The sequence below is a fragment of the Tiliqua scincoides genome, chromosome 2 (genome assembly GCF_035046505.1).
Source record: "Tiliqua scincoides isolate rTilSci1 chromosome 2, rTilSci1.hap2, whole genome shotgun sequence".
In the NCBI taxonomy this organism is placed as follows: Eukaryota; Metazoa; Chordata; class Lepidosauria; order Squamata; family Scincidae; genus Tiliqua; species Tiliqua scincoides.
Genome location: NC_089822.1, coordinates 171,029,979 through 171,046,580, shown reverse-complemented (window position 1 = coordinate 171,046,580; position 16,602 = coordinate 171,029,979). Strand labels below are relative to the sequence as shown.

General features: G+C 42.3%; 1 protein-coding gene across 1 annotated transcript; it reads right to left on the bottom strand.

Moving 5' to 3' along the window:
- Nucleotides 1–3,062: 3,062 nt before the first annotated feature.
- On the bottom strand, nucleotides 3,063–14,201 carry MAT2B (methionine adenosyltransferase 2 non-catalytic beta subunit). The gene is made up of 7 exons (XM_066616858.1): nucleotides 14,053–14,201; nucleotides 12,442–12,636; nucleotides 10,698–10,812; nucleotides 10,087–10,239; nucleotides 7,328–7,521; nucleotides 5,159–5,272; nucleotides 3,063–4,620 (listed from the first exon to the last, which is right to left on the bottom strand). Exons 1-7 carry the CDS (start codon nucleotides 14,113–14,115, stop codon nucleotides 4,450–4,452), a joined length of 1,005 nt encoding a protein of 334 aa, XP_066472955.1. The 5' UTR covers nucleotides 14,116–14,201; the 3' UTR covers nucleotides 3,063–4,449.
- Between the last annotated feature and the right edge of the window lie 2,401 nt (nucleotides 14,202–16,602).

Genomic DNA, 16,602 nt, shown 5'->3' with positions numbered 1-16,602 from the left:
AACACATAATTCAAACACTGCACCTATTGCTAACAAAGGTTCCTTCCAATCCCTCTCTTTTAGTGCCGTTCTCCAGTATGAAACTTTCAATACAATGTCATAATTTAGCTACCTTCTATTTTGCTTAGGATTAAATGCTCTGTTCATAGAGAATGCAAATATTGCCCCACTGTCAATGTTATCCCCCACAGATTTCCCCAGTGGCATCATGGTTTTTGTACAATGTGTGGCCCCTTCTGTTTTCTTGCATCTTGGTGCAGCGTATATAACCTGTAGACTCGCACTATTGGCAGATGGCTGCACACTGCAAAGGAGGCTATGCAGGCCAGTATAGCCTAGTCTAAGCATAACGCTATGGTCTGGTAATTCTTACTGAGGTGCTAAACATGTATCTGAATCACATTACCTCAGCCTGCAGGTAGGGGTTTATATGATTGGATACTTTTCAACTAAAAAGCATTCTCTGCATATAGCAAGCTAGATGAAGATACAGACAGCCCTCGTTAATGAGGCATGAATTTGGCAAGTTGGACAGTAGCATCAATACTACGAACATGTAGTTTACTAGTGGATTCAAAATTGAAATTCTGGTCAACTTGTGCTTGAGCTTTCCGATGAACTGATACAAATACATTGATCTGCTTAAGTCAGACGATGGGTCTCTCATGGTCAATACCATCTGCTCCGACATGTGTCGCTCCCCAGAGTTAGCTCTTCTCAATTATTGATGAAAACATATATTTGTGCTACTGTTTTATAATAGTTAACTGGAGCTTAACAAGGCAAAATAAAGCCACAGGAAAAAGTAACTTGAGATGACATAGGATTAAAAATAACTTCTTGAGATGACATAGCAATAACAAAGTCTACATAATAAGTGTAAAGGAATTCCTGGTTCTACAAAATTCCTACCTAGTAGTGTCCAACAACCCTTTTCATTTGATGTGTGCAGAGAACATGTGTACTCGTGTCAAGAGAGCACAGTGCAGGCCAGTAACATGATTCATGAACATGATTGATGGTAAGAGGCTTCAGATCCACAGGACAAGGCCACACTTTCCATTGCACTGGCTATCATTCCCTCCCCCTACCCCATCAGGTTGACTTAGATGGAACCTTGTTTGCTTCTTGAAAAATTCCATGGGCTCCCATTGCCCGTGCTTGCACAGAACATTTGACCCTGTGAACAAAAGTCCTTAGCATGGTGTTACAAACATCCATTTAGGACCAGGCATAAGCCATCAAGCCACAAAAGAAGGTTCTTGAGCACACCCCACAGAAGTTTCCATAGAATCCTATGGGAGAAAAAGAGACACCTTTGATACTCATCTGTCTGCCTTATTGCTGTGCTCATTTGATTCCACTGGTGCTACATTAAGCCATCCCATTCCAACCACAATCCTACTTTGCCAAGCCAATATCCAGGATTAGTAATACCCAATACATTCTCCTTTCCAACCTTCCTCCCAAGCACAACTGAAGAACTACAGGCCACCTTGAAGTGCAGATCTTTCCATTGGGATAGCAGATCTCTGACCTTAATTCACACCCTTGAGTCAGCTAAGACCACCACCTATCTTCAGGTCTTGCTTTAAAGCCCTCTTTACCCTCATACATTTAAAGTGAAGGTAAATCACCCAGTTTTGACATTCTCACCCCACAATCTAGCAGAAATAGACTGGTAACCTTGATCACTGGTGCAACCTCGCCACTGACTTACAAACTCTGTCTCCTGTGCAGTCAAACTGACAAGTGTACCCATCATTTTCTTTTGCCTGAGTTCACTGCGACATTTAATTGCTTTAATTTTTCTCAACTATTATTGTCAAATTATCCACACAATCATTTGCTGTACCTTTCACCCTCTCCTCCCACACTCTTCCCTGCCAAACCACTGAGTTGTGCCTCTGGCTACTACACAGGGTTGCAGCCCACAAGAGCTTTCTTATTTACAAATGCTAATACATATTGAGAAGTGCAATGCTAATACATATTGAGAAACAGAGCACTTCCACACAGAAATTAGCAGGCAAGTCATATGTGGCTGTACCATGCAAATAAAAATCTTCGGCACAGATATTTTATACATATCCTGCTTTATTTCCTAATGGGCATTCAGAGTGGATTACAAACATTATAAAAATATAAATATTAAGAGCTCCTAAAACTGATAACCTAAAAATCTCATTAAAAGCCTACAGAAAGAAAAAATAAAATACCAGCAGCAAACAATTAAAAAAACCATAAGCCCATAAAACTATTCAGCATAAACATCCTAAATATCCATATTAAAAAGCGTGAAACTCAGAAGGTGAATGTAAAAAGAAATTTCTTTAGGTCCTGCTGGAAAGCCTCTGAGGAGGGAGCAGTTCATAAACTGAGAGGGAAGGAATTCCAGAGTTGGTGCCACTACAGAGAAGGCCCTACTACTTGCTGCTGCCCCTTCTACCTCCAAAGGCGGCAGCACCCATGAAAGGGCCCTCTCCAATGAGGGGATTGAACAAGTCACATTATATGGAAGAAAGTGCTCTCTCAAATACCCTGGCCCCAAGCTGTACAGAGCTTTAAGGGTCAAAAACTAAAATTAAACTTAAAAGCTCACATGCACTGAGTAGTCATAGTTAGATGGTTGGCAACCTTCAGTCTCGAAAGACTATGGTATAAGCCTACAGCAATGGGAAATTCTCAGTAGCCAATGAACCTTTCAAAGGAACATTTTCATTCATAGATAAGAGGAACAAGCTAGTAAAACCACTACGCCTGAATTCCACAAGTTCTCCTGTGACAGAGATCCAGATTCCATTCTGGCTGCAATTTAATAGAATGGCCAAAGCTCCTGAGCAATAAATATTAATTTTATTCCTCTAGCAATTTGAATACTATATTGTGCCAATGATCTCAACTTACTGTTGGAAAAATAGTTGGAGTGGTAATGATTATGTGCTGTGTTTGAAAATCTATAAAAAGGTTTTCCACACAATTTTAGAACAATCCTCACAGAGAAGCACAGAGAAGTTGTAAGTTCCAGAATAGACATTCAAGAAAGAGAACACACAAAATACTGCCAGTAATATGTCTTTAATGCCATTTTGCATTTATAACTTACCAAGTGCACATCAGGACTTCAGGTCAAGACAGAGTTTAAATATATGTTCTGATGGGAAGGGACTGACAATAAGAGTGACTCTAAAATGTTTTTTAAAACAGCAGCTGCTGCTATTTGAGCACCTTTACAGAACGTAAACACCTAGGAAGTTATTTGTGGCCTTTTCTTGGATATTTTATCTTGGAAAGACTGGGAGGGGGAGAGAGAGAGAGAGAGACATGGCACTACAACAGATTGCCTGCTATGCTCTGTATTTGTAATAGAAAGGCTGTTTACAATGTAAATGCAAATCCAGCACTATCAGAAGAGAATGCAAATTTGCACAAAAGATTTTTCATTTAACCTGGACATTCGTGCTAAACAGCATTAATAGTTTTAATGATCCCACTAAGGCTTAGCTTTTAGTTTCAGAAGTAAGCAACTACAAACACCTAGCCACCATACTTTTATGCACTGAACAGGAAAGAAAGAACTAGGGATAAATTCTATTGAATCTCTCTCTCTAGCTAAGCAGCAACGATTCTGCTATGTACTAGTTCTGTAAGGAGATTTAAACAGTTCTTAAATATTTGGATCCTGTAGAATCTAGAAACTTATGAAAGGTAAAACACCAGTGAGAAAAAGGGTAGGGAGAATGCATGCATTTCACACTTCCATCACAATGAAAAAAGGAAGCCATTTCTACAGGTCAGTGTGTGCACACATGTGCATGAACATGCATGCATCAGAGAGGTATATGAACTATATCATACAAATATAACAGCGGCAGGCAGCGGCAGTCTGAAAATATATAAGGTTGTGAAAATCTCTCAAGCATCAAAACTACACATTAATTGCAAAAATAAAGTTTTACTCTATAACATTTTGATCATACTTCAAGCAAGGCAAACTTCAAAGCTTCCCAGTCTACTTAAATCACACTCAACTATCAATCTAAAAATGAAAAGCAAAAAACAAAAACAAAAAAGCCCTGTGCTTCATCTTTTCTTTTTGGCAGTTCAGGGAAAATAAAAAATCAGAGAAACTCTATACAGCAATGACAAACACTAACAACTGTATATTTTCAGCAATAAGGAAATGCATTCTCATCTCAACTGTTACGGATGGATAGAATAATCACAGGTGATTCAAAGTTTATAGTAAGCTGGTAACAAAACAGAAGGAAATATCAATCACTTCACACAAGGTTCTTTTTTGCCAGTTAGCCTCTTTTACATTTCACTAGTGCAAGACCGTATTTTTACCTGATTGAATTAAACATAGAACACTCATTATAAAACTATTCTTTTTCCCCCTTTTTAAAAAAGTGCCTCATACAATACATATACAAAAATGTTTAGAAACTAATGGAAGACAGTCTGCCTCCATCTCTTGTCAATAAGGAAAGGCCAAAGTGATTCCTTTATTCCAACTCGAAATGGCGTTTGCTGCCCAATACCCAATCTCCGTAGTTTAGAGCAGTCAAGCTGAGCATTTCTGGGACGAAGAGCACCCACTACAGGGCTATCTGTGATCTTTAAAGCAAAACAAGAAGCAAACAGTTAAATACAATGATCTAGGAAAAAAGTTAGTACATTTCTGCTGGAGGGCATCCTACTCACTTCTTTTATGCAATACAATATCCTATTTTCAAACTGCAGTACTCCAAAACTAGTATGAATACTAGTTTTGAAACAAGACACAAAAGTACCCATTATCGCAACACTAGTATGTTCTAGGCATCCAAAAGAACCAAACCTGGAAACTAAAACCTTTCAGGCCTTTCCATTTACAAGCAACTACTTGCCATTTCTTGAAAAGCTGCTTCTGAGAACTGAGGCATCATAACAGCATGAGAAACAGTCGTCAGAAGGGGATATCTCTCTCACACCCACACGCACATACAGGGGGTTCTAAATCCAACCTAACTTTCTAGTTCAAATCACACCAACACTTAAAGATCATGGTTTGATAAACAGAATACATGTTGTAAAGGAATAAATGCAAAATATTCACCCATTTATTTGGTGGTTCTATGCTTATGTTTTCTGTCCCAACACTCACACTACTTACTGGTCTCAAGTGGCTACTAGGAAGGTTGAAAACATCAGCCATAGCACATGCCATTTCAAATTTGGTCATCTGCTCATTACCAGACCAATGGAATGTTCCTTTTATAGATGGATCCTAGGGAAAAATGCAAAAAATATAAGTTCAAGTTCTTGTGCATTTTACTGCATTCAGCCATTAAAGAAGCAAAAATATCCCACCAAATATTGAAGGATATTCCCCCTTTAAGTCTAATCTGGGGGAAAAAATTGTTAGGCAAGTACCAAAGGCCTCATACACACTTGATCTCAAGCAAATTGAAAGAATTTCAACTCAACAGACACTAACACTAACACTAACTCAACAGAACTTATTTTCCCAAAATGGAAGTTCTGGTCTTGTTTTATTCTATATTGACTATTTTTTTTGTTATCAAGTCAAAGACTTTTTCAAAAGAGTAAAAAATATTACTAACACTTTCCAACATATTTTGTCAGGTGCAACACTGAGATTAGTCAGTCATGCATGATTACTGTTCATGAACAAAGACATTTTAGTTAGAGGACACCTTGAACACCTCAGTACTGTGTGTTAATGTTTGGCTGCAAAGATAAGCATAGAGCAGCACAAAAGATGCCGCCCAGTTCCAGCTCTTGTTTATGTTCTGCAGTACTGACTTTGACCACTGGTGCTTGCTGTACAACATGTTTGAATTCAGGTATAAACAAATACGGTATACATCACAAAGTCTCTCTCTCTCTCTCTCTAAGAATGGCCTTGCTGGATCAAACCATGATTTATCTTGTCCAGAACTTTTTCCTCAAGCAACAGCCCAGCCAGATAGCTTCCCCCTCTCCACTACCTTCTACTCTACAATTCATCATAATAGCAGAGATTATTCTAGAGCAGCATTTCTCAATGCTGCCCATTAAAGCCCTAGGCCATCCCAAGGGAAAAGAACAAAAAGTTTGAGAACCACTGCTCTAGAGCAACAAAAATGCCACAATGTGTTAAGACATTCTAAGCTCTAGTTTTCTGCCTTTAGTAAAACATCCACACATTTTATTATTTTTATAAGAACATGTAAGAAAAGATTGTTATTGCAGCTGCTCACTGAATACTGCACAGTTCAGGGCCATTCTAATCTTGTGTGTGTTAAGTTGCTTCCTAAGCACCTCTGTTCCAACTTACATGGTTATCATTCCACAATAACTCCAGCAGGAGGCAAGGTTACCAGAAGAAAAATGCAACCTTTGCTTAAATATCCTTGGCAAATCCTCTGAATGATGGGTTCTGGTTGCAATTAGCTAATATCATAAATGTTAACTGAATAGTTCCTGTCTACGTGATCGTTTGATATCAGGAGGGCTGAGGAAAAACAGCAAAAACATGTGAAAACCTGGAAGCCTTTGGAGGAGCCAAAGTAGCTGTGCCTGCATCTTGAAAAGGGCTTCCTAATTTGATGAACTGAGAAAAGTGAACACAACAGAAATCTTAAAGTTTCCAAACCAAGGGGTGGCAAAATGTTGTACTGAAATGGTTGGTCCTACCAAGTTCTAGAATATGCAGTGAGTTACAGACTTTCCCCCAAAAGTGCAACCCCTTCTTCCCCCAATCCACAGTGTTCAATTTATAGTTTGCTTGCTCACTCTTCACAGCACTGGCCTGAGGTTCTATTGACTCTTCACAGCTGGTACTGACAGGGAAACACTCAGCATAATGATACCCGAAAATGAAGCAAACTGAACAACACGTGTCAGGAAAAATGTGACAGGACTGCTTTTTTGGTGACATTATTTATCACAAGCAGCTGCATTCTCAGTGAAGCAGAACACTTACCCTCTTCCCACATATGTAACCCTATTCATCATCATTAATTCCTGCCTTTCTGCCAACGCATTTATTTCCCGCTTCATTACTCTGGCTTCCGATAACTCAAACGCTGAACAATGTATAATTTCTACAATATTTACCAATCCACAAAGCATTTTACAACTCTTGATCGGAACTGCAGTGTTGTTTTTTTCCTGTAATAGTGTTAGGTATGCCAAAGGCCCATAGAACAGTAAATAGGCATCTTTAAAAATCTTAAATACATCATGAAAACAGGATGCTAAGTTTCCATTAGCACTATGAAGGTGAAGTAGCACTTAAGATTCTGACTCAAACAAGGTTCTTTACAGAATTTCTTACCACCATTCTCTTCTCTGCTAGCTGACGGCAAACACTGGCAACATCCTTGACATAGGTAGGGAATCTTTGCTGCCAGTGGTCCATGTTGGCAGATTTATTGTTGAATTGCACTTTATCAAACATAACTGTCACAGCACTCTCTTCTAATCGTTCAACATCTCCATATAAAATTGGAATTCTAAGCACAGCAGCACCTTTAAAACAATGAGAAAGACTTCAAAATACAAAAGGAGTGATTATGAACACATAAGGTGAAACTCCTAAACCTAGCTCTAAAATGAGAGGGGAGATGCTTTTGCACTACTACAAAACACATACTAATAACTCTAGAAAGTGTCTTGGTGAATGTATTGATACACATCAGTAGTCCAAGAAGACTGTTAGAATAATTTCAAATGAGACTTCAGATTAGTACAAATAAGCAGTGCTTAAGTTGGACAACAAGGTGCTTCTCAGTGTAACAGGAAAGATATTTAAGCAGAATTCATACATACAACTAAACCTTGAGACCCAGGAAGAACAGACAATCATGGAGAAAGTCTACATGACGCCAAACACTCTTCAACCTCCAATCTGCAAATAAGAGTGTAGGCCAACTGCCTGCAATTACCTGTAAGCCTAGAGCAGTGATCTCCAAACTGGGGACCCCTGCACAAGGAAAATCCCGTCCCTGGTAAGAATGGAGCTTACTGTTCCCACCAGGAGTCTGCTATCTTCCTCACTGATCTCCCCTAAAGTTCACAATGGCCAGCAGTGTGTGGCTAGAAATCCGGGTGCAGAGAATGCTGAGGCGATGGAATGCACAAGTGGCTGGCCAGCACAAAATTTAAGGGAGATCAAAGAGGAGGATAGCAGGCTCCCCCACAGAACAGTAAACTCCATTCACATGGGGGAGGGATTTTCATGGGCATCAGATCCAGCTTGAGGGCTGGGGTTTGGTTCCTGCTGGCCTAGAATGACAAGTCCTTCCCAATACACAGGCTAGTGACCTGACACTATCAGCCATCCACTGGATATCCCAGATCATGCAAATCAGCAGCTTACTAACTATTCTTACCTCCTCCCACTCATACTCACTGTCTAAGAAAGAGAACAGATCAGTCTACCTTGCCTGCTGTATACGAGCAAAATAAAACCTTTGGCAATGTACCTCTGATAGTTTTGTACTTGACCATACCACCTGCCCCTATTTAGCAAAAGCCTCATGAACTCAATAGCTTCTCAAATTGTTGTCGAACTGCCTCAGATACAAGAGAAAAGGGAGTAAGAAATTAATCAGAGAGCTGCCCTCCACTGTTTGGGAACATCAGATGTACTGAACTCCACGCCATTTTATCTGCTTATTTCGTCAAGGCTTCTTATATTCTATAGCTTCCTCTCTCATTACACACAGTCTCTTCAACTTATTTGTACACCAAATTAGGAAAGATAAAATTGATCTGTTATTTCAGTTTCAGATGTCCAGTCTTCCTAAAAGGAGTTGAACCTTGCCCTTCAGCATTTTTTCAACTAAATTCCACTTTATAAAGAAGTTTCCTCTTTTGAAACCATGCTGAACTGAGTAACTTCCCACTTACCCACATGCTGAATTTGATCTCTTTGTGGTCACTGATCCCAAGAAGTTCAATGATGCATCCTACACCAATTTCTAGGTCCCACCGAGGTTACATCAAGAGCCACATCCTCTTGTTCACTTCATGACTACTCTAAGGCTTAATAAGATTTCTAGAAATTTTGTTTTTGATAAGCAATGACAAGGATATGCATACAAGGATACATTGCCCCCTGTATCCATGGGGGATGTGTTCCAGGCCCCTCCCCCCCACTCAGTAGATAGGGAAACTATGGATATGGGGGGAATAATATATCTGATATCCCCCCAGCCCATTAACTTTGTTTTTGCCCCTATCAAGGATGAATTGTCTTGCTTATAGAGTTCACTAAAAGCATGAAGCTTACAGACAGACAAGCAGGCAGGAAGTCTGCATGCTAGAAGACTCAAACCTTAACAGGATGCTTTTGGGGGAGAGGCTGACACAGAGTTCTGATATTATTGGAAAAAGAAAATGTCTACCTACTTTCTCCATACAATGTACAGTTTTATAAACCTCCTTATGCCTTCTCCATACAATGTACAGTTTTATAAACCTCCTTATGCCTTCTCCATCATCATCATCATCATACCTAAATTGAAGTTATCAGCCCCAAACAGTTTAGTCCTTCCTTATAAGAAAAATGCACCTATCTCCTGAAGGCTTTTTTCTGCAATCTTGTTTCAAAAATAATAAATGTATTCCAATACACAAGAATGGCAATTTCACCTTCAATCTCTAACAAAGACTTCTCATTCATCACTGCTGCCTTCCAAGCTAACATCTTCATTGAATTATTCAAGATCAATTTCCTGGTTACTCACTACTAGTTAAGACACACCCCCCCCCGTGATAATTTTTTTTTTTTTGCTCAACTTTACAATTACCTACCATCAGTTTGTCCACTCACGCTGTGTGGAGAGGTCATTTGGAACTTGTCAGTCTCCTTGAGTGTTCCCAGTTCTGACTAATTTGGTTTTACGTATAAGCTTGGCACTACAGACTCATAACCCCACTTAGGAACAAATTAGTATTACCATTCCCAATCTATGCTTTGTTACTATTACTTCTCACAAATATGAATACTGACTCCTTAATACATCCCTTTGACAATACTTCAAGTCCTAATTATGGCAAAAATCTTATCTACTCCAAATGTACACTTACCTGCATTGTTTGCAAGAACTGCCTTTTCACCCTCTAGTTTAGTTTTACCATAGAGATTTAGAGGATTTGGTGCATCCGTTTCCTTATAGGGAGGTTTTGTTCCATCAAATACATAGTCTGTGCTAATGTAGATCACAAATGCTCCTATTCCAGCTAGGATAAAAATATATGCAATATCAATAAGAGCATAAACCTACAGTACTTCATTCATTATTTTATCTCTCCGTTGTCCAATAAAGACATGTGCCTTACTATATCAGATTGAGATCCATCTAGCTTACCTTTCGTTCAGCAATGATCAGTCAGATCCCATTAACAGTTCTACCACCAGTATACAACAGGATACTTAGGACCCAGTCCTATCCAATTTTTCAGTGCTGGTGCAACCATGCCAATGAGGCATGCGCTGCATCCTGTGGTGGGGTGGCAGTTACAGAGGACTCCTCAAGGTAAGAGAACATTTGTTGCCTTACCTCAGGGTTGCATTACAGCTGCAGCAGTGCCGGAGAGTTGGATAGGATTGGGCCCAAGTGACAAGACCTCTTTCAAGAATTGTTAGGTGTACTGCCCAAACTTAATGCAATATGAAATAATGGTTTTATTTTTGTTACCTGCTTCTTTTGCTATGTTTCCTGAAACAGCCACATTGAGCTGTGAAGCGGTTTCTGGTTCACTGTCTACAACATCTGGCCTTCTCTCAGCTGCACAGTGTACTATCACATGAGGCTGGAAGTTAAACACCCATTTTAACAAGTACAGAACAAGAAATGATGACAATTAAATATTAAGTTCTACCAATTCCACATCACTCACCCAAATAGCATAACTGGGATCCATTTAAATGACCATGTGAACCACATAACCTGTCATCCATAACGACATCCATTCACCTTTCTTGCACAAGACTAGATTATTCAAAATCAATTATTGTAACACAGTTAATACAGGATTTATGTAGCCAAGTAGGAGTGCTTTCAAACTAGACTAAGGGCAAGGATCTCTACTTATTCTACAGTACTTTTTTAAAAAAATTCATCCTAGACCAGACTAATAAAGCAGTAGATTACAGAATAAACTTTAAAGAGTTTATAACACACAAAATTCTGATATCAAGTTATTTCCTACCACATTCCCTTGTCTCTAACTCTGACATCTATTTATTTTCACAATGTTATACCACCTTTCCTCCAAAGAGCTCAGGGTGGTATACATATCTCATACTCACAACAACCCTGTGAGGTAGGTTAAGCTGAAAGATAATGATTGGCAATGGCCATCCAGGAAGTTTCATGGCTGAGTGGGGATTTGAACCTGGATCTTCCAGGTCTAAGACTAACTCAAGAAACACTACCATTTATATACAGAAACTGCACAAGCAACAAGTACCAAGCTGGGTACTCTTTGTACGACTTGTGCCACAGAAAAATAGCATAAAAGGATATACTGGTGGAGCCTGTTTACCTGCAGATTATACATTCACGGATCTGGTTCAACATGGGTCCCCTGGACCTGCATTGACCCATACTTGGCACCACCTGAGCCTACTGAAGGGGACATCCAGAAAGCATTCTGAAGCCCAGAAAGGCTGCCTCTCTGGGTTTCACAATAGCCCGGAGAGGCAAAAAACGCCACTTATGGTTTCCAGAGTAAAACTGGAAGTGACGTTTTTAATGGCTTATAAGACATTCTAAGGCCTGGGGAAGCCCATGGAAGGCTTCCCCTGGCCTTAGAATGCCTAACCTGGTGAAAAATGTCACTTCGAGTTTCCTGAGGGAAACCAGAAGTGGCATTTTTTTTTGCCTCTCCAGGCTATTCTGAAGGCAGATGAGCATTGCCTCTCCAGGCTTCAGAAAGTCCCCTGGAGGGGACTAGAGAGCAGCTCCAATACCCTTTGGATGGATTAATGGGACGAAGATCACAGATTTGAATATCCACAAAATTCAGTATCAGCAGGGGGTTCAAGAACTGATCCCCTGCAGATACCAAAGCCCCACCAGTACATACAATAAATTGAACACTACTAAAGTAGATCATAATTTCTAAACTACAGTAAAGAATTATTAGTAAGTATCTATAGTTATGACACTTAGGCCCAAATCCTAACCAACTTTCCAGCACTGGCATAGCAGTGCCAATGGGAAGTGTGCTGCATCCTGCAGTTAGGTGGTACTCACGGAGGTCTCTTCAAAGTAAGGGAATGTTTGTTCTCTTACCTTGGAGCTGCATTGTCCTTATGTCAGTGCTGGAATGTGGGTTAGGATTGAGTCCTTAAACTGATAAAATACAAGTTACTGAAAAAATGAATTCATCTTCAAATCATGTCACCTATTTCACCTTTCCTTGCACAAGTCTCACCTGAAAATCTTGGATAAGATTATGAACAGCAGCAGCATCTAGAAGATTAACTTGCTCAAAAATGGGTCGAGCTCTGCTGTACCCACATCCAACAGCATGCCAACTATTTGCTTTAAACTCCTTATACATTGCTCTTCCAAGAAGGCCAGTAGCACCAGTAATCAGGACACGTCTATTTGGAATAGGAACATCATCCTGTAAAAATAAGAAATGTATACAGAAAAAAGGACCTTTTTATCTTTTTTCATGAAGTATAAAGCTTAGACACGTGTTACACAGTAAACACTGAAGACAACATATGAAGGTAGTATTAGAAGACACATTCTGCTGCCTTATAGTTTTTGCAATCAACATTTCCGCTTCCACGTCCAAAGGGCTTGACTGTCACTTAAAAATGCTTATGTAGGAATTACTCTAAAAAAATAACCACTACTTTCATATATACAAACTATGTATAAAAACATTCTCTCAGAACCTAAAAAATGTGCATGCAGACATATATGTGTAAATAAATAAGCACTATATCAACTAACAAAATTGCTAATTTGGCAAAAAAATCCTGATGACAGCAAAATAGAAATATGAGCTTAAAGGGTATATTTCCTTCTGTGTCAGCATTTCTTCCCCAATGCACCACTTTTCATGGTCCACCTACTGGAAGTACCACCAGAAGTAACTGGCAATGAGATCAATAGCCACTTCCAGATTGGGAGGACTCAATGCAACGAACACCAATAAGAGGCTCAGGGTGGGATGGGAGGGCTTTTCAGAGGATGTGCAAAGCACATGTTGGAGCTCTGCCTGCCGAGCCTCCTATCACTGCTTGTCATGCTGCCAGGCAACAGGGATCCTGCATGTACCACTGGACATCACCTCAAGTACTACTGGTAGAACAAATACTACTGGTAAGACCTGATTTAGGGAAGAGAGACACAGAAAGCAAAACCAAACTATTTTAAGCCATTTCTGCACAATGTTGCATATAACATTGAGCCAGGGTGGTGTAGTGGTTTGGGAGGTGGACAGACCTGGACGATCCAGGTTCAAATCCCCCCCTCGGCCACGAAGCTTCCTGGGTGACCTTGGGCCAGTCACTTTCTCTCCACCTCACCTACCTCACAGGGTTGTTGTCAGGACCAAAGGAGGGAAGGAACCGTATATGCCGCCCTGAGCTCTTTAGAGGATGGGCAGTATATAAATGTCCAAGCAGCTCAGGGTGGTGCACATGCTTCCTCCCCCCCTTCGGTCCTCACAACAACCCTGTGAGGTAGGCGAGGCTGAGAGTGCATGGCCCAGTGTGACTGGCCAAGGACACACTGGAAGCTTCACTGTGACTCCTGGCTAGCAGACCTCCCAGGAGCCACTGTGCTGGAGGGCTCACGTGCACCCTGAGTACAGCCTGTGCACACTCACGGGGGGGGGGGAGCCACACAGGGCAGAGAAGGCCACTTCCGCCTGGGCAGGCGCAGGGTGGAGCCGCAAACCTCTCCTGCGGGCGGACGCCTGAGAGAACTGAGCCCCCCCCTCGGCGACAGGGGCGTGGCCAAGGTTTGTTTACCACAGAGCAGCACTTGAGGGCGGAGGGAGACCACAGAGCAGCCCACCCCTCACCTTCTCAAGCCAGCAGCTTCCCGGCTCGAAGCGGATTCGCAGCGCCTTCTCCCTTCCGACCATCGCTCTTGCCCCCCGTCAGCAGCAGCAGCCGCCGCACCTTCACCTTCTCAGTCTGACTGTGGGAGCGGCGGTTACCTCCCCCTTGGCCACGCCCACTCGGGTGCCACGGCAACCCTCTACCAAGCAGCCGATTGGCCGTTCCGTCTCGGGGAAGTGGGCGGGCCCCGCCGCGGACGTGCGGCGCAGCGATCGTTAAGAGAACACTGGTGCGCGGCCGCTGATTGGCTGAACCGGGCGCCGTCTCGAAGGTCGTGCGCGTGACTGGCAGCTGTCCCTGCACACGCGCGCTTCCGTCGCTTCAAGGACTCGCAGCCCTTGCAATAGCGCTGGGGGAGGGAAGGATTCCAGGCTTGGGTTGCGCTCACTTGGGTGAGAGAGTCACAGCCCAATCCTAGCCACACTTTCCTGGGGGTAAGCCCCATTGACTCTAATGGGACTTACTTCTGAGTAGACCTGCATAAGGTTGGGCTGTAAGGCTGCACTCCTATCCACACTTTCCTGGGAGTAAGCCCCATTGACTTGAATGGGACTTACTCCTGAGTAGACCTGGTGAAGCTTGTGCCCTAAGTTTTGCAAGGAGGCTCACCCCAGCTTGCACGCGACTCCACCCCCTTGCACACCGTTGGGGGGGAGCAAAGCGGAGGAGAATGCCTGCACTTGGTTTCCCCCCCCCTTCCCGGATTGGCTCCGAAGGGGAGGGAGAGGAGCCCCCTGCACGCTGCGGTGAGGATTCCTGCAAAACTTACTGCTTTGCAACCGCCCCCCCCAGTAGCTTCGCCACTGTTTGCACCTGGCTGGGGGAGCCATTGCGAAAGGAGTAGGACTAGCAACAGGCAAGGTTGGAGGGCATGCAGTGCAGTGTTATCTCTCTATGGAAGTCAGTGCCATTGGGTTCCGAAGGCTCCATCCAAAGCATCGGTTTGCAGCCTTAGAGTTTTGAAAGCAGGGACTGAGCCCAGGTTGGACTAGAGGACCTTGAAGTACCCTCTCCACTCTTAATATTCCCTGAAAGGCATTCGAAGGCTACAATCCCATCCACGCTTACCTGGGAGTAAGCCCCATTGACTATAAAGGGGCTTACTTCCCAGGAAACATGCACAGTATTGGGCTTTATAGCTGGATCTTTAATGTACACGGTACGATCAAATGTCACTAGAAGTGTTGCCCAAGCTTAGTTGTAGCAAGAGCTACGCAGTACAAACCCGCTACCGTGTTGATCGCTCTCCCTTCATGCAATGCCATTTACTTTAGGCAGCACATAGCAGATAGCATTTACAGCCTTGAGATTTCAACAGACTCCCCAATAAGCCAGGCCAAGTCGATGTAGCCCTCAACCCTATAGATAGAATAGAGCTGCGGGCCAAAAACCCATCCAACTGGGTCCTCTGATGAGCCATCAGTTCTTACTTTTTAAACTGCCCCCACACCTTGCAATTCAAAGCAATGGCCTGAGGGGGGACATGATTGAGACATACAAAATTATGCAAGGGAGGGATAAAGTGGATAGAGAGATGCTCTTTACACTCACATAACACCAGAACCATGGGACATCCACTAAAATTGAGTGTTGGGAGAGTTAGGGCAGACAAAAGAAAATATTTCTTTACTCATTGTGGTCGGTCTGTGGAACTCCTTGCCGCAGGATGTGGTGGCGGCAACATCTGGCCTGGATGCCTTTAAAAGGGGATTGGACAAGTTACTGGAGGAAAAATCCATTATGGGTTACAAGCCATGATGTGCATGTGCAACCTCCTGATTTTAGAAATTGGTTATGTCAGATGCAAGGGAGGGCACCAGGATGAGGTCTCTTGTTATGAGGTGTGCTCCCTGGGGCATTTGGTGGGCTGCTGTGAGATACAGGATGCTGGACTAGATGGGCCTATGGCCTGATCCATTGGGGCTGTTCTTATGGTAGCCTCACAGATACAATACTGTAAACTGCCCACCACTGCAGATGAGCAAGTCTAGACTCTAGACTTACACTCAAAGATTGCAGAAGTGCTGCTTTATTTGACCCACACACTTTATGTCCAACTATGGCCCAGCCCCCCCTCCCCTGTTTCTTTCCCACTAGGCAAGGTACCATATGTATCTTTTTAATTAAGGCAGATCCAGATCCCAAGACACACTAATTGCTCACCTTATGAAAGCCTTCCTGAATCTAGGCTCCTGCTCTAAGAGCTCAAAGCTGTTGAGTCAAAACCCAGGACTCCCACACTGAATGCACTTGTTAAATGTCTAAGGCTGTACTCCTCTTCACACTTTCCTGGGAGTAAGCCCCATTGGCTACAATGTGACTTTACTGAGTAGGCATGCATAGGCTTTTGCTTTAAGAGGCCAATCCTATCCCTGTCTACTCAGAAGTCACATTGTAGTCAATGGGGCTTACTCCTAGGAAAGTGGATAGATAGTAGCCTTATGGCCCAAATGTAATTTTAACTTACCCAGTTTATTTTTGGCACTAGTTATGTCTGCCATTTTCCCAAC

Coding starts and splice junctions, on each gene's coding strand:
- MAT2B (XM_066616858.1), bottom strand. CDS start 14,115: ATGGTCGGAAGGGAGAAGGCGCTGCGAATCCGCTTCGAGCCGGGAAGC. Junction 7,522..10,086: donor AGTTCTTGCAAACAATGCAG/GTAAGTGTACAT, acceptor ATTGTTTTAAAG/GTGCTGCTGTGCTTAGAATT. Junction 4,621..5,158: donor CTAGTAGCCACTTGAGACCA/GTAAGTAGTGTG, acceptor TTTGCTTTAAAG/ATCACAGATAGCCCTGTAGT.